Genomic DNA, 19,846 nt, shown 5'->3' with positions numbered 1-19,846 from the left:
CTCCCCCTTATACATAGGGCAAATTAGTGGAGTCCAAGGGCCAGCTGGCTCACCTAATGTGTGGCAATATGACCACAATAAACTGCAAGAGGCATTTTCCATACAATCCCCTGTGATCAGTATCTACTGTAACTTGGGCTGGATGCTGCTAGTGGTCTCTGCCTGGCACCCTTGGACCTAGGTGCCTTCCATGAGGTCCTGGGGGCTACTACGGTGGTTGCTTTGGCACCAGGAAAATGTTTTCAAACTTTTGCTTCAGAGACAAGGGGATCTAACTTGAAATGTCCCTGACCGGCAGTTTGATTGCAATGGATTGAATTTCAGATTTGCCGCCTGAAAAACTCCAGAATCTCTGAAAAAACAACTAAGTACCTTTCTGTTGTGAAACCTTTTCAAGCTAAAAACCTGCAGAGACCCAGAGCCTCAGTGGAACCAATGTGTGGTAGGTTTTTGACTCCCAATCCATTGCGGCAGCAATAATTTCAGATTTGTCCCACTGGGAGATAGCTTTTTCTTCACAAAAATGTCCCGTTTTGGATTAGGACATCGAAACCATTTCAACTCACTTGGTATGTCCGACTAGGGCTCCATTGCAGTTGGCCTCAAATGATGTCTAGGTCCTGCTCTACCACACCCATTGACTTCCTTTGCTGCTTTGCTTTTTGGTGCTGTTTTCACTTACATTTTGTAATAATAAGAAGTGGAATTACCTTATTACATACTGTAAAGGTGTCTATGGCCTTTTTCCTTCAGTTCTAACCATTGAAGGAGCTTTAACAGGCTTGCTGGATGCATAATTTTCAAGGGGCTTGCCCTTTTCCTTCAATAACACTTGGAGGGAACATCTGTGTCTGTTGGACTTTTACTTTTAAGTGGAACTAGTTCAAAGTTTGATGAACAGTGGAATTAACTTACCCAATGCCTGGATGTCCTCAGTGTAGTAGAATGCTCTGGACTAGTGCAGAAAGTCTGGCTTAAACAAAGTTTATAGTAGACTTTGATGTTAATGAGTACTGTGTCTCATCCTCTGAACAAAATGAATATTTCTAGTGACAACACCATTGTGATTGGGGCAAGTTGAAAAGATGAGTTACAGGGCAGAGGGTGGCCCTTTCTTTTTGTTTACCCCCTTGGTTCTATTTTGATATACATTTCTGAATATTTGGTCTATATATTTGATCATAATATTTAAAATTAAAATTGAGTGTATCCCTTTTCATGACTTTAGAATCATGGTCTAGATATACAAAGCTTTGGCGACTTAGAAATCAATATCAAATTGGTTTGTGACTGCAAATAGGTAAGTATGAAATGTGTCAAAATGGTATGCGGTTCCATTCGTAGAAATATCAAAGCGATTACCTATTTACAAATCTCTTCTTGTGTTTCCTAAATAGAATGTATTATCTGGTGGCTAATTGTGAATAGCCGCAAAAACTAGTATCAGGTGAGAGGAGGTAGTAATCAGGTTCAAATTATAAAAGGAGAGGAATCTCCTTTTTTTCTATTCACAATGGCTGCTCTGTATGCAAATGCAAGAAGGATGTGAGTTTTTGCTCCACGTCAGCAGAGGAGAAGACAAAGACAGGAACGCATTTTCAGAGTAAGGATGATTTTCATCCAACAGATTGAGGAGGACATTTATGAGAAGTGTAGACTAAGCAGCAACGTTATATTAAATGTCATTGCTGAATTAGCCCCAGTGTTGTCTAGGAACACCCCACATATTTAGCCACTTTCCTGCCTTCACCTTTTAGCCTCAGATACCTATCAAGGTGTATTAGGCACAGCAGTAGGTGTTTCCCAAAGATCACTTTCCTATTTCATCCCCAATTTTTGGGATACAATGTTGTTTCACATTAACAGGCTCATGTGTTGCCTTAAACTCCACAATTTATTGTAGCAAACACAATTAGATGTTTTCTGCATAGCTCATTTTCTCCAGATTCTAGGCTGTGTGGAAGGCACACATGTTTTAATTTGTCCACCAAGTGCCAAAGAATATTTGTATCGAAATAAGAAAAGCCAACACTCTTTAAGCGTGCAATTTGTATACTATGCAGTTGTTTAATAACAGGCCTTGTAGCGAAATTCCCTGTATCGATAGATACATGACTTATACATCTTCAGGCACTGTGGCCTATATAACCACCTTTCAAGAGGAGACTTTGGTGAAGACTTTCTTTTAGCTTTTTATTTGAATGTTATGTTTTTTAATTTTTACATTTATGTTTGCTCTGCTTTAGCATTTGCAAGACACAATTCCTACTATGAGGCAGGTTTCCTCCCTTTCAAATCCCTGGCAAACAAGTTGCGTTAAGGTTATCTGTCTTCCTCTACAGTGCATTAAAACCCTCACTGACAAACAGACTGTTTCTTAAATTCTTTTTTCCCTTTTATCCTGTCCCTCCATTGACACATTTCTTTATGCTTTTATACTTCTTGTCTTTCGGTAAACCTCTGCCCAGAATATGAATTTCAAAGAATTATATGTGTGAGTGCTTAAACATATAACACAGTGTTGGAGATTCAAACAAATGTTTTTTTAGCTGGGGTGGAGTGCTAAGGGACGTTTTGACGTTCTCAACATAATAACATTCCAGTGATTGGGGACTGGACTGAAAAAGACAAATCACTCAATTTCTATTTTGGAAAACTTGTGACAGCTAATAACATTGTAGCAGATAACCTAAAAAACTGAAGCTGGACCGTTATAATTCACTGTGCTATCAACTAGTCAAAGAGCTCTCATCCAAATTCACAAACTGTTGAACTTGGCCCTCTCTGCACCCCAAATGTTTTACTTCACCCCTCCTGTTTTCTGAACCTATTTATTTTGGCTATTAGGACTCTGTGGCCACTACTAACTAGTGCTAAAGTGCTTGTGCTCTCCCACTAAATAATGTGCAATTGGCTTACACCTGTTTGGTACATCATTTGACTTGTAAGTCCTTTTATATGGTACCAGGAGTAACCTGAGCCTGCAAATTAAATTATACTACTGGGAAGCAGCACTCATTGTGCCACTGATTGAATGTAGCCTTTTAAAACAAGTCTCAGATCTGCCATTGTAGCCTGTAGTACAGTTTTAAACTGCTGATTCGACCTGGCAAATTAAACCTTTCGCCAGGCTTAAACCTTCCTTTTTGATACAAATTAGTTACCCCGAGAGTAAAACCTAAACAGCCCATAGGGTAGAGTACATTGTATTGAAAAGGTTGGCATGTACTTTTACGTTTTACATGTACTCGTAGTAAAAAACTCCTACATTTGTTTTTCTCTACTGCAAGGGCTACTTCACCCTTAGGATAACACTGGGTAACCAAATTACATTTGAACAGATAGAAATATTATGTTTGGTCTCTAAAGAATTGTAATTTGAAATGGTCTTTAATGGTATTGGTCTAATTTTAATTCACAATTCTTAAAATGCAATGTTTAGGAGGAATTTTGCATTTTCTTGTTGGAAAACGAGGCAGTATCTGTGAGGCCTGTACAGGTATCATGTCACATTTGTCCTTCACAGGGAACCAAACACCCTATTGTAGCGCTTGACTCTCAGAGGGTAGCGTTGCAGAGCACTCTAAGGCTTACTCAAGGGAGGTGGTGTGGGCTGGCACTTGCCATTTACCGGTACCCAGAAATAACACTCAATAATTGATTGTCCAGTCTGTATTTTGCTTTATAAAAGGAAGAGTACATTTATTTAACACACACACCACTAAATACTATGGCCAATTTACAAATATACATAAGCTGTTGGAATTACTTTGTGACATTGCATGACATTCCCACCCCTCCCGCAGGGTGGGTGTGGTCTAATACCACCACTTCCATGTATGCACATCATCTTGCCCCCTAATGCATTGGGCTGAACGAAACCTGGAGCGAGGGCCTTGCCCACTGGCTCCATCCCAGTGGCGACCCACCCCATTATTTCAACAAGCATTTAAAATAGGTACATCTGCCCTGGTGATACATAACCCTGACTTAACATCTCATACTAACCATACAGTATACACCTCTACATCTTAGGGGATAACAGCCTGGGTTGTTCTTCACCTAACACAGCAGCAAAAATACATGTTTAGACACCACTTTAAATGAGGTACTTAATATAGCTGATAACAGTTGTAATGCATTGCAATCACAGCCCCTAAAAGGCATCACAGTTATCATCATAGGATTAGCATATAAAGCCAGACACCCTAGCGGGAATGTCCAGCAACATATCCCAATGTGCTCATGAATTCACATTACACATGTGACTTGCAGTCCCTCAAATAGAAATAACCTGGGTAAAAAAACTTCTCGTACAATTGCATCTTTTCACCTCCAGGAGAAGCCCTTCTCCAGACATCCCCAGCACAGCCCTCCATATCTTGAGATAGTTCCTAACACACCCCCAGCTGTAGAACAAAAGTTCCAGCCCTGGGATGCTGATGACTGTTGGTTGAGCCCTTGAGGGACTGTTTCTTCGAAGTCTCCCAGAGACTTAGGGTGGGAGACGGCGTTGCTCCTACAGCTCCCCCTGCACCTTTGCACTCATTTGGCAGTGACCCCATCCTCCTGGGGTCACTACACCCAAGGAACCATCGTCTTTTCCTTGCAGGCTGGTCCGGACCTGCAAGGTATTATGGGGTGAGGCGCTCCTTGCACTTGCATATTATAGCAGCGGCTCCCCCGCTGCTCTGGGGAGTGTTTGATGCGCTGCTGGCGGCCTCTCGCCGTGTCCAGACCTCGGTGTAGGCTCCGGTCCCACCCAGACCCTGGCACCTCTTCAATCCGAAATGTTGGAGAGCCACCTGGGGAGCCCACCCCCGGTGGCTCCCGCTGGGCCCGCACCATTGTGTGCAGCCACGGGAGCCGAACTGTCCAAGGTGGCTCTCCTTCAGTGGGTCTTTGGAGGAGTGCAACGGCACTCCCCCCACCTTCCTGCTACTGTGGGAGAGTGCAGCAGAACTCCCCCTGCTCCTCCACCGCACAGGGTCCCGGAGTTGGAGATCCCAGGCCCCCCCTGGGCCATCATCACGGGGGACGTGATGGCGCTCCCCGACTTGACTTCCTCACGTCGGGGCACACCGGGGCCCGGAGTTGGGGATCCCAGGCCCCATCCCCTGGACAGTTTTCATGGGGAGCCCGATGGCACTCCCCGGCTTCCCTTCTGGATGTCGGGCCCGGAGTTGGGATCCTGGGCCCTAAAGACATCTTCGAGGGGCACGATGGTGCTCCCGGCCCTCATTTGTCACCTGGGGGGGGGGGCCAGGGTGGGCTCCCGGCACCCCATTTGGGCCAACTCACGGGGAGCGCGACGATGCTCCCCGACTTTGCTTCATGTGGGGGCAGCCCTCGGGACCTGACCCACCCCGGGGACCCTTTTAAGACCGACGGCGGAGCCCCACGCCCTTCGTCGTCAGTCAGGCCAGAGGTCAAAGGTTGCCTACCTTCTGGGGGGCATATCTCAGCCCCAGGGGACTGATCTTCACCATGTTTGCCTCTTCTTGCTCCTCGTGGCACACCCCAGCCACTGGGGGCACTTTCCTTCACCCTCCTGGTCTCAAGGAGGGTGAATTCAGCAGGGAGCTGTCTTCTCTGGCTCCCTGCACCTGCCTTTCACCTTGCTCTCCTCCTGGGCCTCTCTTCTCCTTGCATAGAGGCCCAGGCTTCTGCTTACTGGTCCTGGACTCCCCTCCTGGCGCAATTCTAGATCCTGGGACAGTCAGGGAGTTCTTCCTTCCAACTGCCCATGGGGCCAGGCACCAGTCTTCCTCAGCAGACTACACACAAGAGAGAGCTCCTCTTCCTGTGCAATCTCTTTAAAAAGAATTTGGAGGGGCTGGCAGGAAGTCCCTGCTTGCCCTATCAAACAGCGACACCTCACCTCTCTGCCCCTACTCCCTCCTCTCCCTCCTTCCTGCCCAGGCCTTTGGGTTAGTTCAAAATGGCGTCGTCCAGGGGTCTCATGCCACATGGTCTCTGAAAGCCCCTTCCCCCCTTGCTGCCTTCTCTCCAGAGCAGATTGGTGCCTGGCACCAGGTGACAGCTTCTGATGGCTTACAGGTAGCTCCGCCCACCTTCTCTCCCTTTTGGAGAGGAGACCTTCGCCCTTGCAATGCTTGCCGTGCACGGCCAGGTCTCTGAGCCTGCAGCTTAGGGAGGGTCAGCCCCAGCCAGGCTCTGGTTATGAGCTGAGTCATAGGATTATGGCATTTCTGGGTGACCCATAATCAGTACATATATAGTTTTGAGTTCAACAGAATACTTCTTCTCATCTAAGTTACAGTGGACTTTAGTGCGTGTCTGGAATTTGTAGGCCCTAGGGAAGTGAAAGTATCCCATGTGATCCCCATCCTCATAGGAGAATAATGGAGTGGTCCTTCAGTAAAATCAGTAAAGCACACTGACTTTACCTCACATGTTTCTTCCCATAGTATAAAGCCTATTCCATGATACCATGACACCACCCAGCTCTGCATAATTCCTGTCACACCATTCAATCTGTACCTGCTTCTAGGCTGCGCAAGCCAGGAATCTCCCCTGCATGTCAATGCATGTAACCAGCCCGGTGCCCCTTACTCCGACTGCAGTGCAGCGGCCTCTTCTCACCAGGGGGACACCAGTAAAATCCATATGCATTCTCTTTCATCATGAGTTCTCTGTGGGTGAGTCCCAACTTATTAGGCTCTCCCACGGTAAAAGCTCAACAATTAGGTGTTCATAAAAGCGAAAAATCCAGACGGCTCAGATGGTCATAACCACCTTCTAACAGTTGTCCTAACAATTTAGTGCCTGCATCCTGGGTCACATGACAGGTGTTGTTGTCCTTTGTGTATTCTTACCAGACAGTGCCGCAGAGGGGGAATAAGTGTTGGCATGATGCGCCATCCTGGCAATATGCATGGGTTTGGAGCTGTCATCTACCACACTTGCAATTTAATAGGGGCTCTCTCCCATATTCACAAAGAACTTTGCATTAACTTTTTGTGAACCCACACCTGTGAAGATTGGGCAGGGAGGCAGGAAATTCCAGATCCATCTGTGGGGGGAATTCCAGACGTTTCTTGCACTGCACAGCTGGCACCATGTATAAAAGCATGACCCTCAGACACTCTCTTCAGTACGCTTCTGCACCTGTGGATACTATAGAAGAAAGACTGCCCTGCTGCCAGAGGACTGCCCTGCTGCTTGAGGCCTGCCCTGCGGTTTGAGAAGGAAGACTGGACCTGCTCCCTTCATCCCAGGCAGAGTGACTCCAAGGGTCAGCTGGCGACCACCTGGTCTAAACTACAGGGACACAACAAGCTAAGCACTAGAGGCCTCCCTGCAGCTGCCCAACTGACCTGATGCAACTGGACCTGCCTGGACCTTCAACTGGACCTGCCTGAGCCCTGCTGGCCTCTATTAGAGTGAGTTCAAGATCCCCAAGAGGTGCCTCCCCTTTCCCTGGCCCTTGGTTTGCATTAGACTGCACCCCTCTGAAGTAAAAGAGAAAAATTCAAATAATTGATTACATTTTACTATATTTTCCTAAATTGGTGTGGAATTTTGCTTGTGTTGTGTTTTCCCTTTATTATTGTGTGAGTGCTACATAAATATTTGACACATTGCCTCTGAGTTGACCCTTACTTTTGTCCCAAGCTACCAGAGGGTTAAACACGGGATAATTTATTGTCTTTTGGTTCACCCTGACAATGATTGTGGTTGTTGCTTGAAGGGATAACATCCTCCTCAACCATCTACACATTCAAGAACTTCAAAATATTGATTTTTAAGTGTGACATTGCATACATAGACATGAAAATGCAATGAGTGTTCGCGCATAGGTGCAAATCAGATGATTTGTAAAGAAACCTGTTCCGCTCTTTTCAGGATGAAAATTAACTGAAACAGGGTAAATTCCAAGCAAATTTTCCTTTTTGAAAGACAAGTGAAAGTACGTCTCTAATACCCACTAGGGTTTGTGCATGGCATGAGAAGGGAGAGCTGGGGAGGAATCAAAATTGCAGGCTAGGGAACAAAACGTGAACACACCCTAAAAGGGACATATATGCATATCGATGACCATAGAATCCAGCAGTGATGTAATTGAGTTTTAGAGGGCTTGCCTGCATAGTATGGTGAGGAGGACGCCGCCACATCTCCCTTCTATAAGAACCCTAATTCCTGACTTCATGAGTTCCTTTGGAATCAAGTTATCCCACAGATTACACAGAACCACAGGCTCTGGATTTAAAATACAGGGCTAAACTTCATGTGCAGCACAAGTTACAAGCTCACTTATCACACGTCTGAATTCACAGTTGTTCTCACTCCCTACGGATATCTTTCTTCCACCATCCCTTTCTTGTCCCTCTTCAAAAACAGTCTGACCTTCCTTCAGTGCTCTGCGTCTAATGCACATTTCTTAGTGCCACGTACCAGCATATTGAAAGCACAAATAATGGTGGATGAGCACTCAACCAGCACTATACGTGTCTAAGTCTTTTCATTGTTTGACTTCAAAACAAAATAAACAATATCAACAAGGTTGGTGCAAGGTAGGCTTACTTTGAGTTCTCCGGTGTTTTTTCTGTCCTGGGAGGGAGTTACTTCGTGATGTATTGACTATGGCGAGGACGAGTAGGACTAAGAGTAATGAAGATTACAGGTAAGTAATCATGGCATTCCTCCTGCAATGCAGAGCCTGCTTCACTCTTCGGCAGCAATAAAGAGTGCTTAGGGATAATCCTCATTATTCCCCATTCCAGAATTGCTCATATTTCAGTGGCCCTCACAATTTCAAGGGTGGAAAAATAACAATAATTACAAGTCTTTAGAGCCTAAAATGCAGAAATCTTTGTTGCAGCGACAATTCTAGCAAGATTTCCTACAGTAGTTCACAGAGAAATTTAAGCTGCAATTGATATCTCCATGTGAAACACCACAGCCTCTATTACACCTCACACTCCAACCCCCTTGCCACTGCACCTGCTGCACTAATGGTGGCTACACCAAGCTGCTGCTCTACCTGTGTCTGTCTCCTACCTCCGGGGGTGTTCTCTCTTTTTTCAGTAACACCTCTAGCCTGAGTCTTTGTTACCTGCCGCCCCTTTTCTCTATTTCTTTTTGTGCTATCTATTTCTCACCTGTCTCTTTCAAAACCTCTCTCGTTTGTACCCCTCATTATTACCTTCCTCTCTGTCTCTGTCTCAATCTCTTTCTCTCTCTCTCTCACTTAGACACACACCCACATACACACACACCATGTGCCTTTCATGAGGAAACCTTTTTCAACAGTGCCCGCACAGTGGTTTGCATTTACACGAGTAGCCTGTTGGCACCAGGGGCAGGTGGTAGAGGTGGGGACTAAATTTTCCCTCTGGGTGCTCTACTATTATAAATAAGGCTCCCTGTTTTCCGTTTTTACTGATTTTTACAGATAAATACAGACAGAAAACACTTATTTTCTTGTCTCTATTTATTTTTAAATGTGGATAAAAACGGAAATTGGGTTACTTTTTGAGTAATTATAAATATACTGCCTGTCATGACTGCCAGGCCAATAATAGCTGTGTGCATTGATGGGTAAGGGCACAAAAAAGAAAGGAATTTTAGTAAAGAGGCTTTAACGGCAGTAGATATGCACAAGGTTGATACTGAAATGTACATATTCTCTCAAAAGTGAATTAATATATCTTCTGCGGATGTTTACAGCATTGAAACCTAGTAGGCATTCAAGCATGAGTGCATATTTACTGGTTAAATAAATGTGGAAATATACAAATTTCAGCTTTATTTTTCCACAAGACCCAAAATAAATATGGATAAATACGGATAAAATTTGCAAATAATAAATATGGATAAATACAGACGGAAATGTCTAAAAAATAAATACCATAAAACCGGAAGCCCTAATTATAAATGCAGCACTAAGGGTCGGAGAGGGTGGGTTGAAACATGAATGCTGGGCACTCTGCCTTTATGGAAGCAACCAAGCAGCAGCTTGGGGAGGTGCTAGAGGTGCTGAAACATGTCCACTGCACACTCTTTCTTCACGAGAGCGGCCCAGTGGCAGCTACAGCAATAAGGGAGGAAAGTAAGGACGGGGGCAAGGAAGGGTAGGATGGGGAGAAAAGTAATGATATGCAGCTCTACATCAGAATATTGACAATGTAACCTTCCATATAATGCCATGGGCTTGGACGTAGGACAGCCCATCGAAGCAGTTGTGAATCCTGGGAAAACTCATGGGAGCCAAAAGCTGAACGGGGGCTGACCAAAGCTCACTCTCCCTGTATTACAACGGAATATGCTGTATGTACTATTTAAGTTATCAGTAACATGAGGTCTGCCAGACAAGGAAAGCTGGCTGTAGCAAGACCTAATAAAGACGAAAAGCAGGAACAAGGAAATAGGATGGTGCCGGGTTATTGCTGTCAAAAGGAAAGTCTGTCTGTCTGTTGTGTTGACTTGACTTGGAGCCAAACAGCGCTCTTTCTACTCTACCTGGAGAAGACAGTTGTTGAGAGTTTTCACAGATTACAAATTTGAGCACTATTTTCACAGGATTCACTGTGATGTTCATAACTGGAGATATGGCATTCGAAATATTACTGGGGAAGTTGCCTCTGGGACCCTATCCAGAACAGGTCAGGCTAGTTATGAAAAATTCCACAGAGCATAACCATGTAAGGGTGCCTGAGGAAGCGCCGTGCATTACTTCTAGACAAGACAGGTTTCCCCAACACCTCTGCTTATTCAAAAATTCCGATCTTGCAGACGAGTGTTCTAATTTGGTTAATGTGAAAGTATGTAACTCTGTATTGAAATGTTTCTATCATGATCCTCTATTAGCTGCTCTTCATCAGAGCCTCGGAACAACTGTAACAAATCAAACAAGTTGACTGGCAGGCTGCATCTCAACACAATGCACGAGATGCCCATCTTTAAGCAGAGTGTGGGCACAAATCCACAGTGTATGATGCTAAAAATGCCCCCTGCAGCAGTTGCTGGACACTCTCTATAATGTATAATCACCAGTAGGTCACTCTTCGATTGCTGGGCACTCTCGTAAACAAGTTATTAGCACAGGGTCTCTCTATACAAACTGTAGTAGAGTGTGCAGCTTGTAGGTTAAAGACTCCCGAGGAGTGGAGGTTTCAATCATACAATTCGATTTATTGGAAGTATTTGCACTAGTGTCATTTCATAAGAATCTCAATGGTGGTTCTAATTATCTTTCCACCTCTTATTGCCTAGGTAAAATAACAGGAAATGACGTCACACCACCTCTGACACCCATTGATGGGACATTGCATATACTTTTTTTAAATACATTTTTTTGTGAAAACTATCAAGTTCAGCATGTTAATTTGCAGCTAACATCTACTTCCACCAGCTAAAGCTAAACGCATACATAGTTTCTCAATGCTCAATAGTCAGAGTAGTTAGATTGCAGTGATTAAGTGATTGCAAAGCAGGCCACACTGGTTGCAAATAGTAACTGGGAGATAGCAGCTGTTATACTTCACCACCACTAAATGAAACCCAGAAGCATTCAGGGGAATAGCGTTGTAGAGGAATTTATTAGCGCCTAGAAATACATTTACATTGTTCAGCAGAAATAATGGCTATTCTAATATAAGTTGGCTATTGTTTTCTCCATTGGAGAAATCGGACGATGTCATAAATATTTCAGAATACAATGTTTCCTTAAGGTCTATATATATTTTGATGCAACACATATTACACATACATTTCTAAAACAAGAGATTTCATAAAATCTTAGTATTATCTCTTTCATAAGCTAGTCAAATTAATTAATATGAAAGTGGAAAATACCTGGTGTTAGAATTACCACTGCCGTAAGAACGGCATATTCTTCTTGTGTCATCTTGAGTTCTCCAATACTTTTGTAGAAATTAAACATTGGCGTAATGTAGTCTTCAGATATACCTGGAAATGGAAACATAAAAATATATTTGAGCAAGGTATGTATTCTCATGCATTAAGAATATATTGTAGTTCGCATTAATGAGCACCTACCTATATTTGCAACTTTACCAATTGGGTAACTAGAGTATTAAAATTGCACTCCTTCTAATTCCATTCAATATTCATAGTATCACAGCTCAAATCTAGTTAGGGGCACGAGAAATACTAGAACCCATTACCCGGAGTTCTTACTTGAGCGATAACAATCACCTTTAAAGAAAACACTAGTAAGTTTGCACACTGCACAGTATTAGAAACATAGTTTGGTTGCACCAGTATAGCAAAATAATCCTTCATCATTGATTTAACAACCTCATAAATCTCTCTCTTGAAGGTTCCTGCTTTCTTCCTCCATTAGGGTTTTGGCGTCTTTCCATTGGTGGCTGCCCACGAATGGGAGTTGTTGGGCAGGGTGGGGGATAGAATAAAAATATATATATATTTAGGTTCACGAGTAACATCAGTGAAAGTGAAGTCCCGTTTTTAGAATTCTTAGTATTTGTTGCAGATAACAAGCTATATACCAAGCTCTACCATAAACCTACGGCAGGAAATACAGTTCTACATTCTTGGAGTTGGTACCCGCGGAATCTAATCAATGGCATACCTTACGGGGAGCTGTTAAGACTCAAACAGAACTGTTCCCGCCCAGAGGACTACCATGAAGCTGAAAGAGAGTCCCTGATGAGATTCTCAAGGAGGGGCTATGGTAATAGGTTATTGCATGGAGCAGTCAACAAGGTCAAAACCAAGGATAGACAGGAGTTACTAGTAGGCAGACCCCCAATAGACACGGAAATAGAGAATGATCAATCCAAAGTTAGGCTGATTTTAACTTTTTCTGCAGAGTCACAGAGGATCAGGGACCTGGTCCAGGAGAACTGGAATATCCTCCAAACAGATGGCATAATAAGCCAACTGATACTGATAGACCGGATGTTACATTCATGAGTGCCTCGTTGAGGGATATTCTAGTACAGAGCCACTTTGAAGATAAACGCCGCAGTAAATCCATTATTACGGGGTTCTTCCCGTTCACTACTTGCAAAGCGTGCAAGAATTGTAAAAAGGAAAAGGACTATGAAGTGCCAGGAAAGAAAGAGAGGAGGCCCATAAACAAGCTGCTAAATTGTAATTCCAATTTCGTGGTTTACTGCTTACTCTGTCCATGCGGACTGCAATACATTGGAAGTACAATACACCCGGTGAAAAAGCGAATCCTCGAGCATAAGAGGGCGAATACTCATCAGGACAAAACCTACCCTGTTGTAAGACATTTTTCCATGTTACATGACGCCAGGAGTGGTAAATTGGTCTACTATTGTATTGACCAAATCCCGGCGAAAGAAAGAGGGGGAGACAGGGTCAAACTCCTGAGACAGCTAGAGGCCAAGTACATAGTCGATCTACGCACCTGTGCACCGTGGGGGTTGAATTGTGAAGAAGAACTGTGGTCTTACATTGGGTAGGATTAAAAATCGGATGAAAAATTAATTTTCTAATGATTTCTCATTTCGTAGCATGATTTAGATACGAGATACAGTTTAACAATCATAGGCTGTATTATGATGGATGAACTAGGCTCATACAGAGCTTGATTGCGTCTCAAACACCATGTGGGGTAATGGTTCATTGAACAATGGATTTCGATTGAAGGTTAATAGCCCAAGTATTCGCTTATCAATTGATATGACGATATTATATTTAGGGGCTGTGAATTGTTCCGTTATGATTGATGCTTAGCATTTTTAGAACTTGAAATCCGTTCTACCGAAATTCGGTGGACCCCTTCCCGGTGTCTCTGTAAATACTTAAACACTTGGGGACATGTGAATACCATTGGACGTTAAGGTTGTCATGTAACCGTGATAGTGTTAAAATGGCCAACACTTTTCCTTGGAAGGTGGTCTAATTATTAAGTCCCCCTTTTTATTTATTTTTCTGCTGTGATCCAATTAAATGAATTGTTGTTATATAGTAGCTTTTTGCATGAATTCACTGACATTGACGAAGGCCAGGAGGCTGAAACGCGTTTGTCAGTATGCCCGTGTTTGCGTTTATTTAGAATAAATCACCTTTGAAAATTATGGCCGGAGTCCGCAGCGTTTCTGAACTGTGTTTTTCGTATTACGCAAGTTCGTCCTCGCGGCTATGGCACCCGCTGTGCTGAGAGTGGGAGAATTCACTTAGACAGTGCCTGGCAGCCTTGGGACGGTTCTCCACCCGGCTGTGCAACACAGACAGGTGGAGAAATGCTAAGTGCGCATGACTGTTTGGATGGCCCAAGACAGCCGGCCAAACTGTTATGCGCACTTATGGTGTGCCAACCAGTCCTCCTTCATGTGACGCCAGCCCTGCCTCTTCCTAACCTGGTCCCATAGCCCGTAGTAAAAATAAAATGACAATAACGCTATTATAATTTTATTTTTCCTTTTTCCACTGCTCTGGGAGCAGTGGGTCGATGTTCCTCCATCTTAGCGGAGGAGCTTCCGCTGCGTCATCCTCTGTCTTCATGATCTGTGTGTTTTCCCCCTCTTACGCTCGGTAAATATCTGATGCGTAAAATATGTGCTGTGCTCCCCCCACCGGCAACCACGGGCTCGAATTGAGCAGTGTTATATTTGCATTATAAACAAAACTCATACAACCATATCCCACAATACACACAAGACTGATCCAGCCGTTTTGTAATATGGGACATTCCCCAATTACTTCTTCAGGGCATACATAACACTTGCAAATGTAATATACTCCATTTCAAAATTTTCAAGGTGCAAGTTGTTCACGCTCCTTCTGTTTTAGTTTCAGTTTCGTTCACTTTCTTTCCAGGGTTTATCCACTATAAAACACTCTACAGTGTTCATTACTTTGCCATTCTTTATAAATAGTACTTGGTGTCCGCACTGTCATATCTCACAGAGATAACTGACGGGGAAATCCTTAGTATAATAATGATGACAACAACATATGCATATATTTGAACGTGTGGACACCAAGTAATATATAAGGAGCATGACAACATAATCACCACACACAATCAAATCAGTAGTAGATATTTTTTTCTGCAGCCAAATTAACTATCTAACAAAATAAAACGGGTCAAACAGCCCTGATCTGAAGTGTCCTGCTTAATGGTACAAAAATCAATGAGGTTAGTGTTTGTCCAATAGCCCATAACAGAAGATGACTGAAAATACAGTAATATTCAAATCTAAAGAAGAAAATGGAGTAATCTTGCCATTGCCTTCACAAGAAATGTATCCAAGAGAAGTTAGTGATTGCATGTTAATTGCAGCATGCAGCAATTTATTTGGAAAATGGTTTTATGATTTCCACTTTTAAGAAAAATTGGGCAAACTCTTTGAAAGAGATGAATATATTAAGGTACTCGTTGCTGAAAGAGTAGCAACTGTAACACTCTTCTATAAGAGAGTATGCTCAATTACGAAAGCTAATTTATCTAGATATCTGTCACAAAATCGAAGAGGAAATCATTATTTGCTATAATTATGCGAGGAAAACCATATTTGTGTAGTTTTCATGATTTAATTTTTTCCTAAAGATATTTCACATTTCTTGATTAGTTTGTACCTGCTGATCAGGTTCCAACTACATGTGCTGTGCCCAAACAATGGAAACATTTTTGCTCTAAAGATACTGTGATTGACAAATTAGTGGTGCACAGATGTTTTGTGCATTTACACAAAGATCCATTAAGGGAAGCATGAGTGTATGAAATATTTCAAACATGCATCTAAAACACGAGCATGTCCATTTTCTGCTGCATGCAGCAAAGCCCTTAGTCTAAAGGTATAATGCAGATATAAAACCCTAAGCTGCTAACTTGTGTTATGAACATAGCACAAACTTCAAATTCACAAGTTATATGCATTCCAGTATAACAAACACAATGGAACAATTATATTTATATTTCCGGTACCATGTACCCATATTTTATTGCACTGGGTGGCTGAAAGTTAGGTGAAGTCTTTAGCATAGTGATCTTTTTAGTTTCTTGGCTGGCTCCCTCCTGGTCACTACTGATCATAACTCATTCTTTCTTTTGATACTGAATCTCAATTCAAGGTGAGGGACGCAACTGCCTGACTTCACAGTCGAGCCTGTATACATAGCAAACTTCCTTTGCACACGATGTGCTTCCACATACTAGTAGAGCCACTCACAGCAATGAAGGACAAAACGGGTCTGGGAAGTGAAGGTTTTCTTTGAATCCCTGGGAAAAGGCTCAAGAAATCAGCAGGGGGAAGAAGGAACTAGGGTGCTGCTATCGTGAAGCGAATTCTTGGATAGCTTCTGCAGTAAAGCATGTTCATGAAACTGAACTGCTTTGCTGCAATGTTTGGTGGAGAAATTATTAAAACTTTATTATGATTTGATCAGGAGCCACTATCAATCGCAGATGGGGTATACACATTAAGTTCCCCATCTTCTCTCACTCTACGGCAAGCTCTGCCGTAGAAATATAAAAGTAAAGCAACTTCCTTGTTCTATGCTTGTTGATGAATGCTTGAACATCTGCCTGAGTATGGAGAGGGATATCTCCAGCACTGATTCTCTTGATCTAAAACATTTCCCAGGCAGAGAGGTGCAAGACTCTTCCACATGTCCAAGGATACAGGATTCCAAGAGGCCTGTTGCACTGTGGCACCTCTCTCCTGAAACCTAAGAGCATAGAAAATCCTGAGACAGATGATATTATAAGTGCCTGGGAGCTAACCTGCAAGCCAGCTGTAGCTGAACATTTTGTCAGTGTGTTCCGGTTTTCTCCTGGGTATGGAGAGTAAAGCAGGCGGAGTGACAATTGGTGCTTCTGCAGAAGAATCTGAGAATCTGTATACCTGAACAGGAGCTGTGGAGAGGCTTACTGCAACTTGAACCTGCGTACTGGTGTACAAGACACTATCATGAATATCTGAAGAGCTTTGGAGGGCCAGACAAGATATTAGACTTTTTTTGCAAAAGTAGGGAGTTTTCCTCTGTAGAAGCAGGACAATTTGAAAAGTTCTCAGAAGAAAATGCAACATCCCTGGCTAAATGTTAGCAGTTTCTTCTACCCTGAGCTTTTGACTATGATGCTGAGGCTACATTGGGAGTGGGAAAAAAAGTTTCTAGCTTTAAGGAGTCCTTCTATGATACAGCTTCCATCTTAAGAAATTAGAGATACAGACATTTTCAAAGTGTGAAGGAATCTTTTTTTATTAGGAGGAGCCACCAGCTTTCACCATGCCATACCCCATCACGACTCAGTCAAAAAGGATGCCTAGATCTCATTCCCCCACACTGAGTAGAAGTAATATTGACTTTTAAATGTGAGCACGCCACTATATTGTTGAAAGATTTCCATTGGCTAAACATTGCAAACAGGATAAAATGTAAAAATGTATGTGTTCAAACATGGCCCTTTGAAACCAGATCAAGCTGAATCTATTCTAAGCCAAGATAACATATTGTCTACTGGTCAGGCACCTGCAATCTGAAAACAGAGTATGGGCTACAGCTTCCTTGATAAAAAGCCCAGTTTTGCTCTGGACTTGCAAATAACCCCAAAGATCAACTTTTTGATCAAACGGGAGATTATTGACTGTTAACTTATACAATTTCTTCCAGAAGTCTCCCTCCAGACTATGGCTTACCACCTTACCCTGTTTCTCCATCCCTTCTCCTTCCTTTCTTGATTTGACTGGCATTTTACCTGTCTTCAAACTTAAAAGAAGCGTCCCTGTAGAGGTTATCATGATAACAATAAATATAAATCCACTATATTAATCAATTCCTGGGTGGGTTTGGAATACATGGACTATGTTGTTTGAGTTTCATACTTTTCTGGGTATTTTTCAGACTTATACATTGTACTTATGAAGTACTAGAGTGGGCTCAGATCCTGTAGTTGCTGTATAACTCAATGAGCTGATTCTAGCACTATTGGCAATGTGAAAGGATACTGCCAGATAGCTATTTAACTGACCCAGAATAAGACCTTCTGACATCACTTCAAGACAATACTTACCTAAAACTAACTGGTCCCGTCTTCAATACTGCTTAACTTATCGCTTAGCTGCAAGACTGTTCAGCGTGCTTACTCAGAATAGTACATGTCTGGCAAGTGGTCAAGGAGGGAGTATCACAGATGATGGGGATTCCATTATACTCTTCTTTAGCTATTGGAAGGGAAAACATTGAGAATGCTGCCCTTCCTCCCCACACACCAACACCTACACCCCTGACTACTTACTGTTAATCTTCATTAATCTTAGTCTGACCACCCTCACACCAATCATTACTTGTGAGATAATTTACCATCAAACAGAATAAACATGCAGGCACATATGGGTAAACTAAATGACAATCATTCCCCCGGGCACCATAAAAAGACTTGCCATTCCCATCAAAGTGTCTGTCAGAAAGGAGGCGTTTGAGGTTCTTTTTAAAAGTGACTAGGCCTTTGGTTAGGCGGAGGAAGGCAGAGTTCCATATTCTTGTGGCACTACTAGAGAATGACTTGCTCATGTATTGTTCTCGAATGAAGATGGGGGAGTGCAGGACCAGGAATTCGGCATTTCTAGAACCCCTATTTGCTCCAGAGATTTTCAGTTTCTCATTTAGATAGGAGGGTGAAGAGGAGTGTAGCGCCCTGTCGAGAATGCATGCAGTTTTGAATTGGGCCCTCGCTTCAATGGGAAGCCTCTGGAGGGTTAGCAAGCCAAGGAAATTGCGGTCAAAGTTCTTGAGACCTAAAATGCTGCTGCATGTAGTGTCGCTCTCAGCGGGCCTAGGTGAACTTTGGGAATGCCTGAGAGAAGGTCAATTCCATAATCTAGTCTGGAGAGAACAAGAGACTGCACCACTGTTTTGAGATCAAGTTCGCCGATCAATTGTCTAATGTCCCAAAGCTGCCTAAATTGGTTTTGTCCACTTTTTGCCATGGCTTCTATATGGATGTAAAGATTGAGATGACTGTCAAGTGTGATAACAAGTTATCCAGCACTCTGGACAGTGGCAGGGCAGCCATCGAGGGCGAGAAAGGTAGCATTCCATTTCAGTTCTAGAGTTTTTGCTTTTAGAGGCGAAATCAAAAGAAATTATATTTTAGTTGCGTTGAGTTTTAAATGGTGGTTAGACATCTGGTTTTGAGTCTTTAAAAGCGTGATTTAAAGGATAGCAATGTCTTCTGGGGATGAGATTTTCATGTATATTTGGGTGTCGTCGGCGTAGGGATGGAAGAAAATCCCAGATTTTCTGTGAATCACACATAGTGGCTTTAGATAGAGGTTAAAAAGGGTTGGGGAGAGGATCGAGCCTTGAGGGACCCCCTGATGTAGCTGACTGGTCTCAAGAATAAGTTACCCATTTTCATAATTTGGGAGTGGTTGTTGGGTATGAGGAGAACCAGTTGAGGATTGTGCTTCTACATCCCATGCTTTGCTCTAGAGTACGAAGAAGGTCCAGATGGTTAAGTGTCGAATGCAGTGGATAAATCCAGGTGGACCAGGAGGGAGGACTTACCGGAGTTGAGTATTGTAAGGGTGCCATTGAGTATTTGGGGAATCAATGTTTCTGTACTGTGGCTCTGGTGGAAACCTGATTGGAGAGTGTCTTGGAGATTTTACGTTCAAATTTGTGAAGTGAGCTGGGATGCTACGCAACTTTCAATGACTTTGCCTGAAAATGGGAGTGTGGAGATGGGGTGGTAGTTGTTCATGTTCTCTGGATCAAGAGGTTTTCTTTTATAAGAGAGGAGAGACTTGACTCACTTTTACTCATTCAGGAAATATGCCCCGTTTGATAGAGGTGTTGACCATGTTGGTCCATATGAGGAGTAGGTGTGTGCAAGAGATTTTCTAATAGAGCTTAG

The 19,846-nt window shown here is 43.0% G+C and overlaps 1 protein-coding gene across 2 annotated transcripts in view; it reads right to left on the bottom strand.

Annotated features, from left to right (window-relative positions):
- The window catches only part of NR1H4 (nuclear receptor subfamily 1 group H member 4), a 338,233-nt gene that overhangs the window by 15,603 nt on the left and 302,784 nt on the right, over positions 1–19,846 (bottom strand). For both annotated transcript variants that reach the window (XM_085653893.1, XM_085653894.1), the window contains one exon: positions 11,821–11,934. In XM_085653893.1, the coding sequence (XP_085510019.1) occupies positions 11,821–11,934 (114 nt within the window). The remainder of the gene's footprint in view (positions 1–11,820; positions 11,935–19,846) is intronic.

Source organism: Triturus cristatus, chromosome 4_1 (assembly GCF_964204655.1).
Source record: "Triturus cristatus chromosome 4_1, aTriCri1.1, whole genome shotgun sequence".
In the NCBI taxonomy this organism is placed as follows: domain Eukaryota; kingdom Metazoa; phylum Chordata; class Amphibia; order Caudata; family Salamandridae; genus Triturus; species Triturus cristatus.
This window is presented reverse-complemented; position numbering and strand designations above follow the sequence as displayed.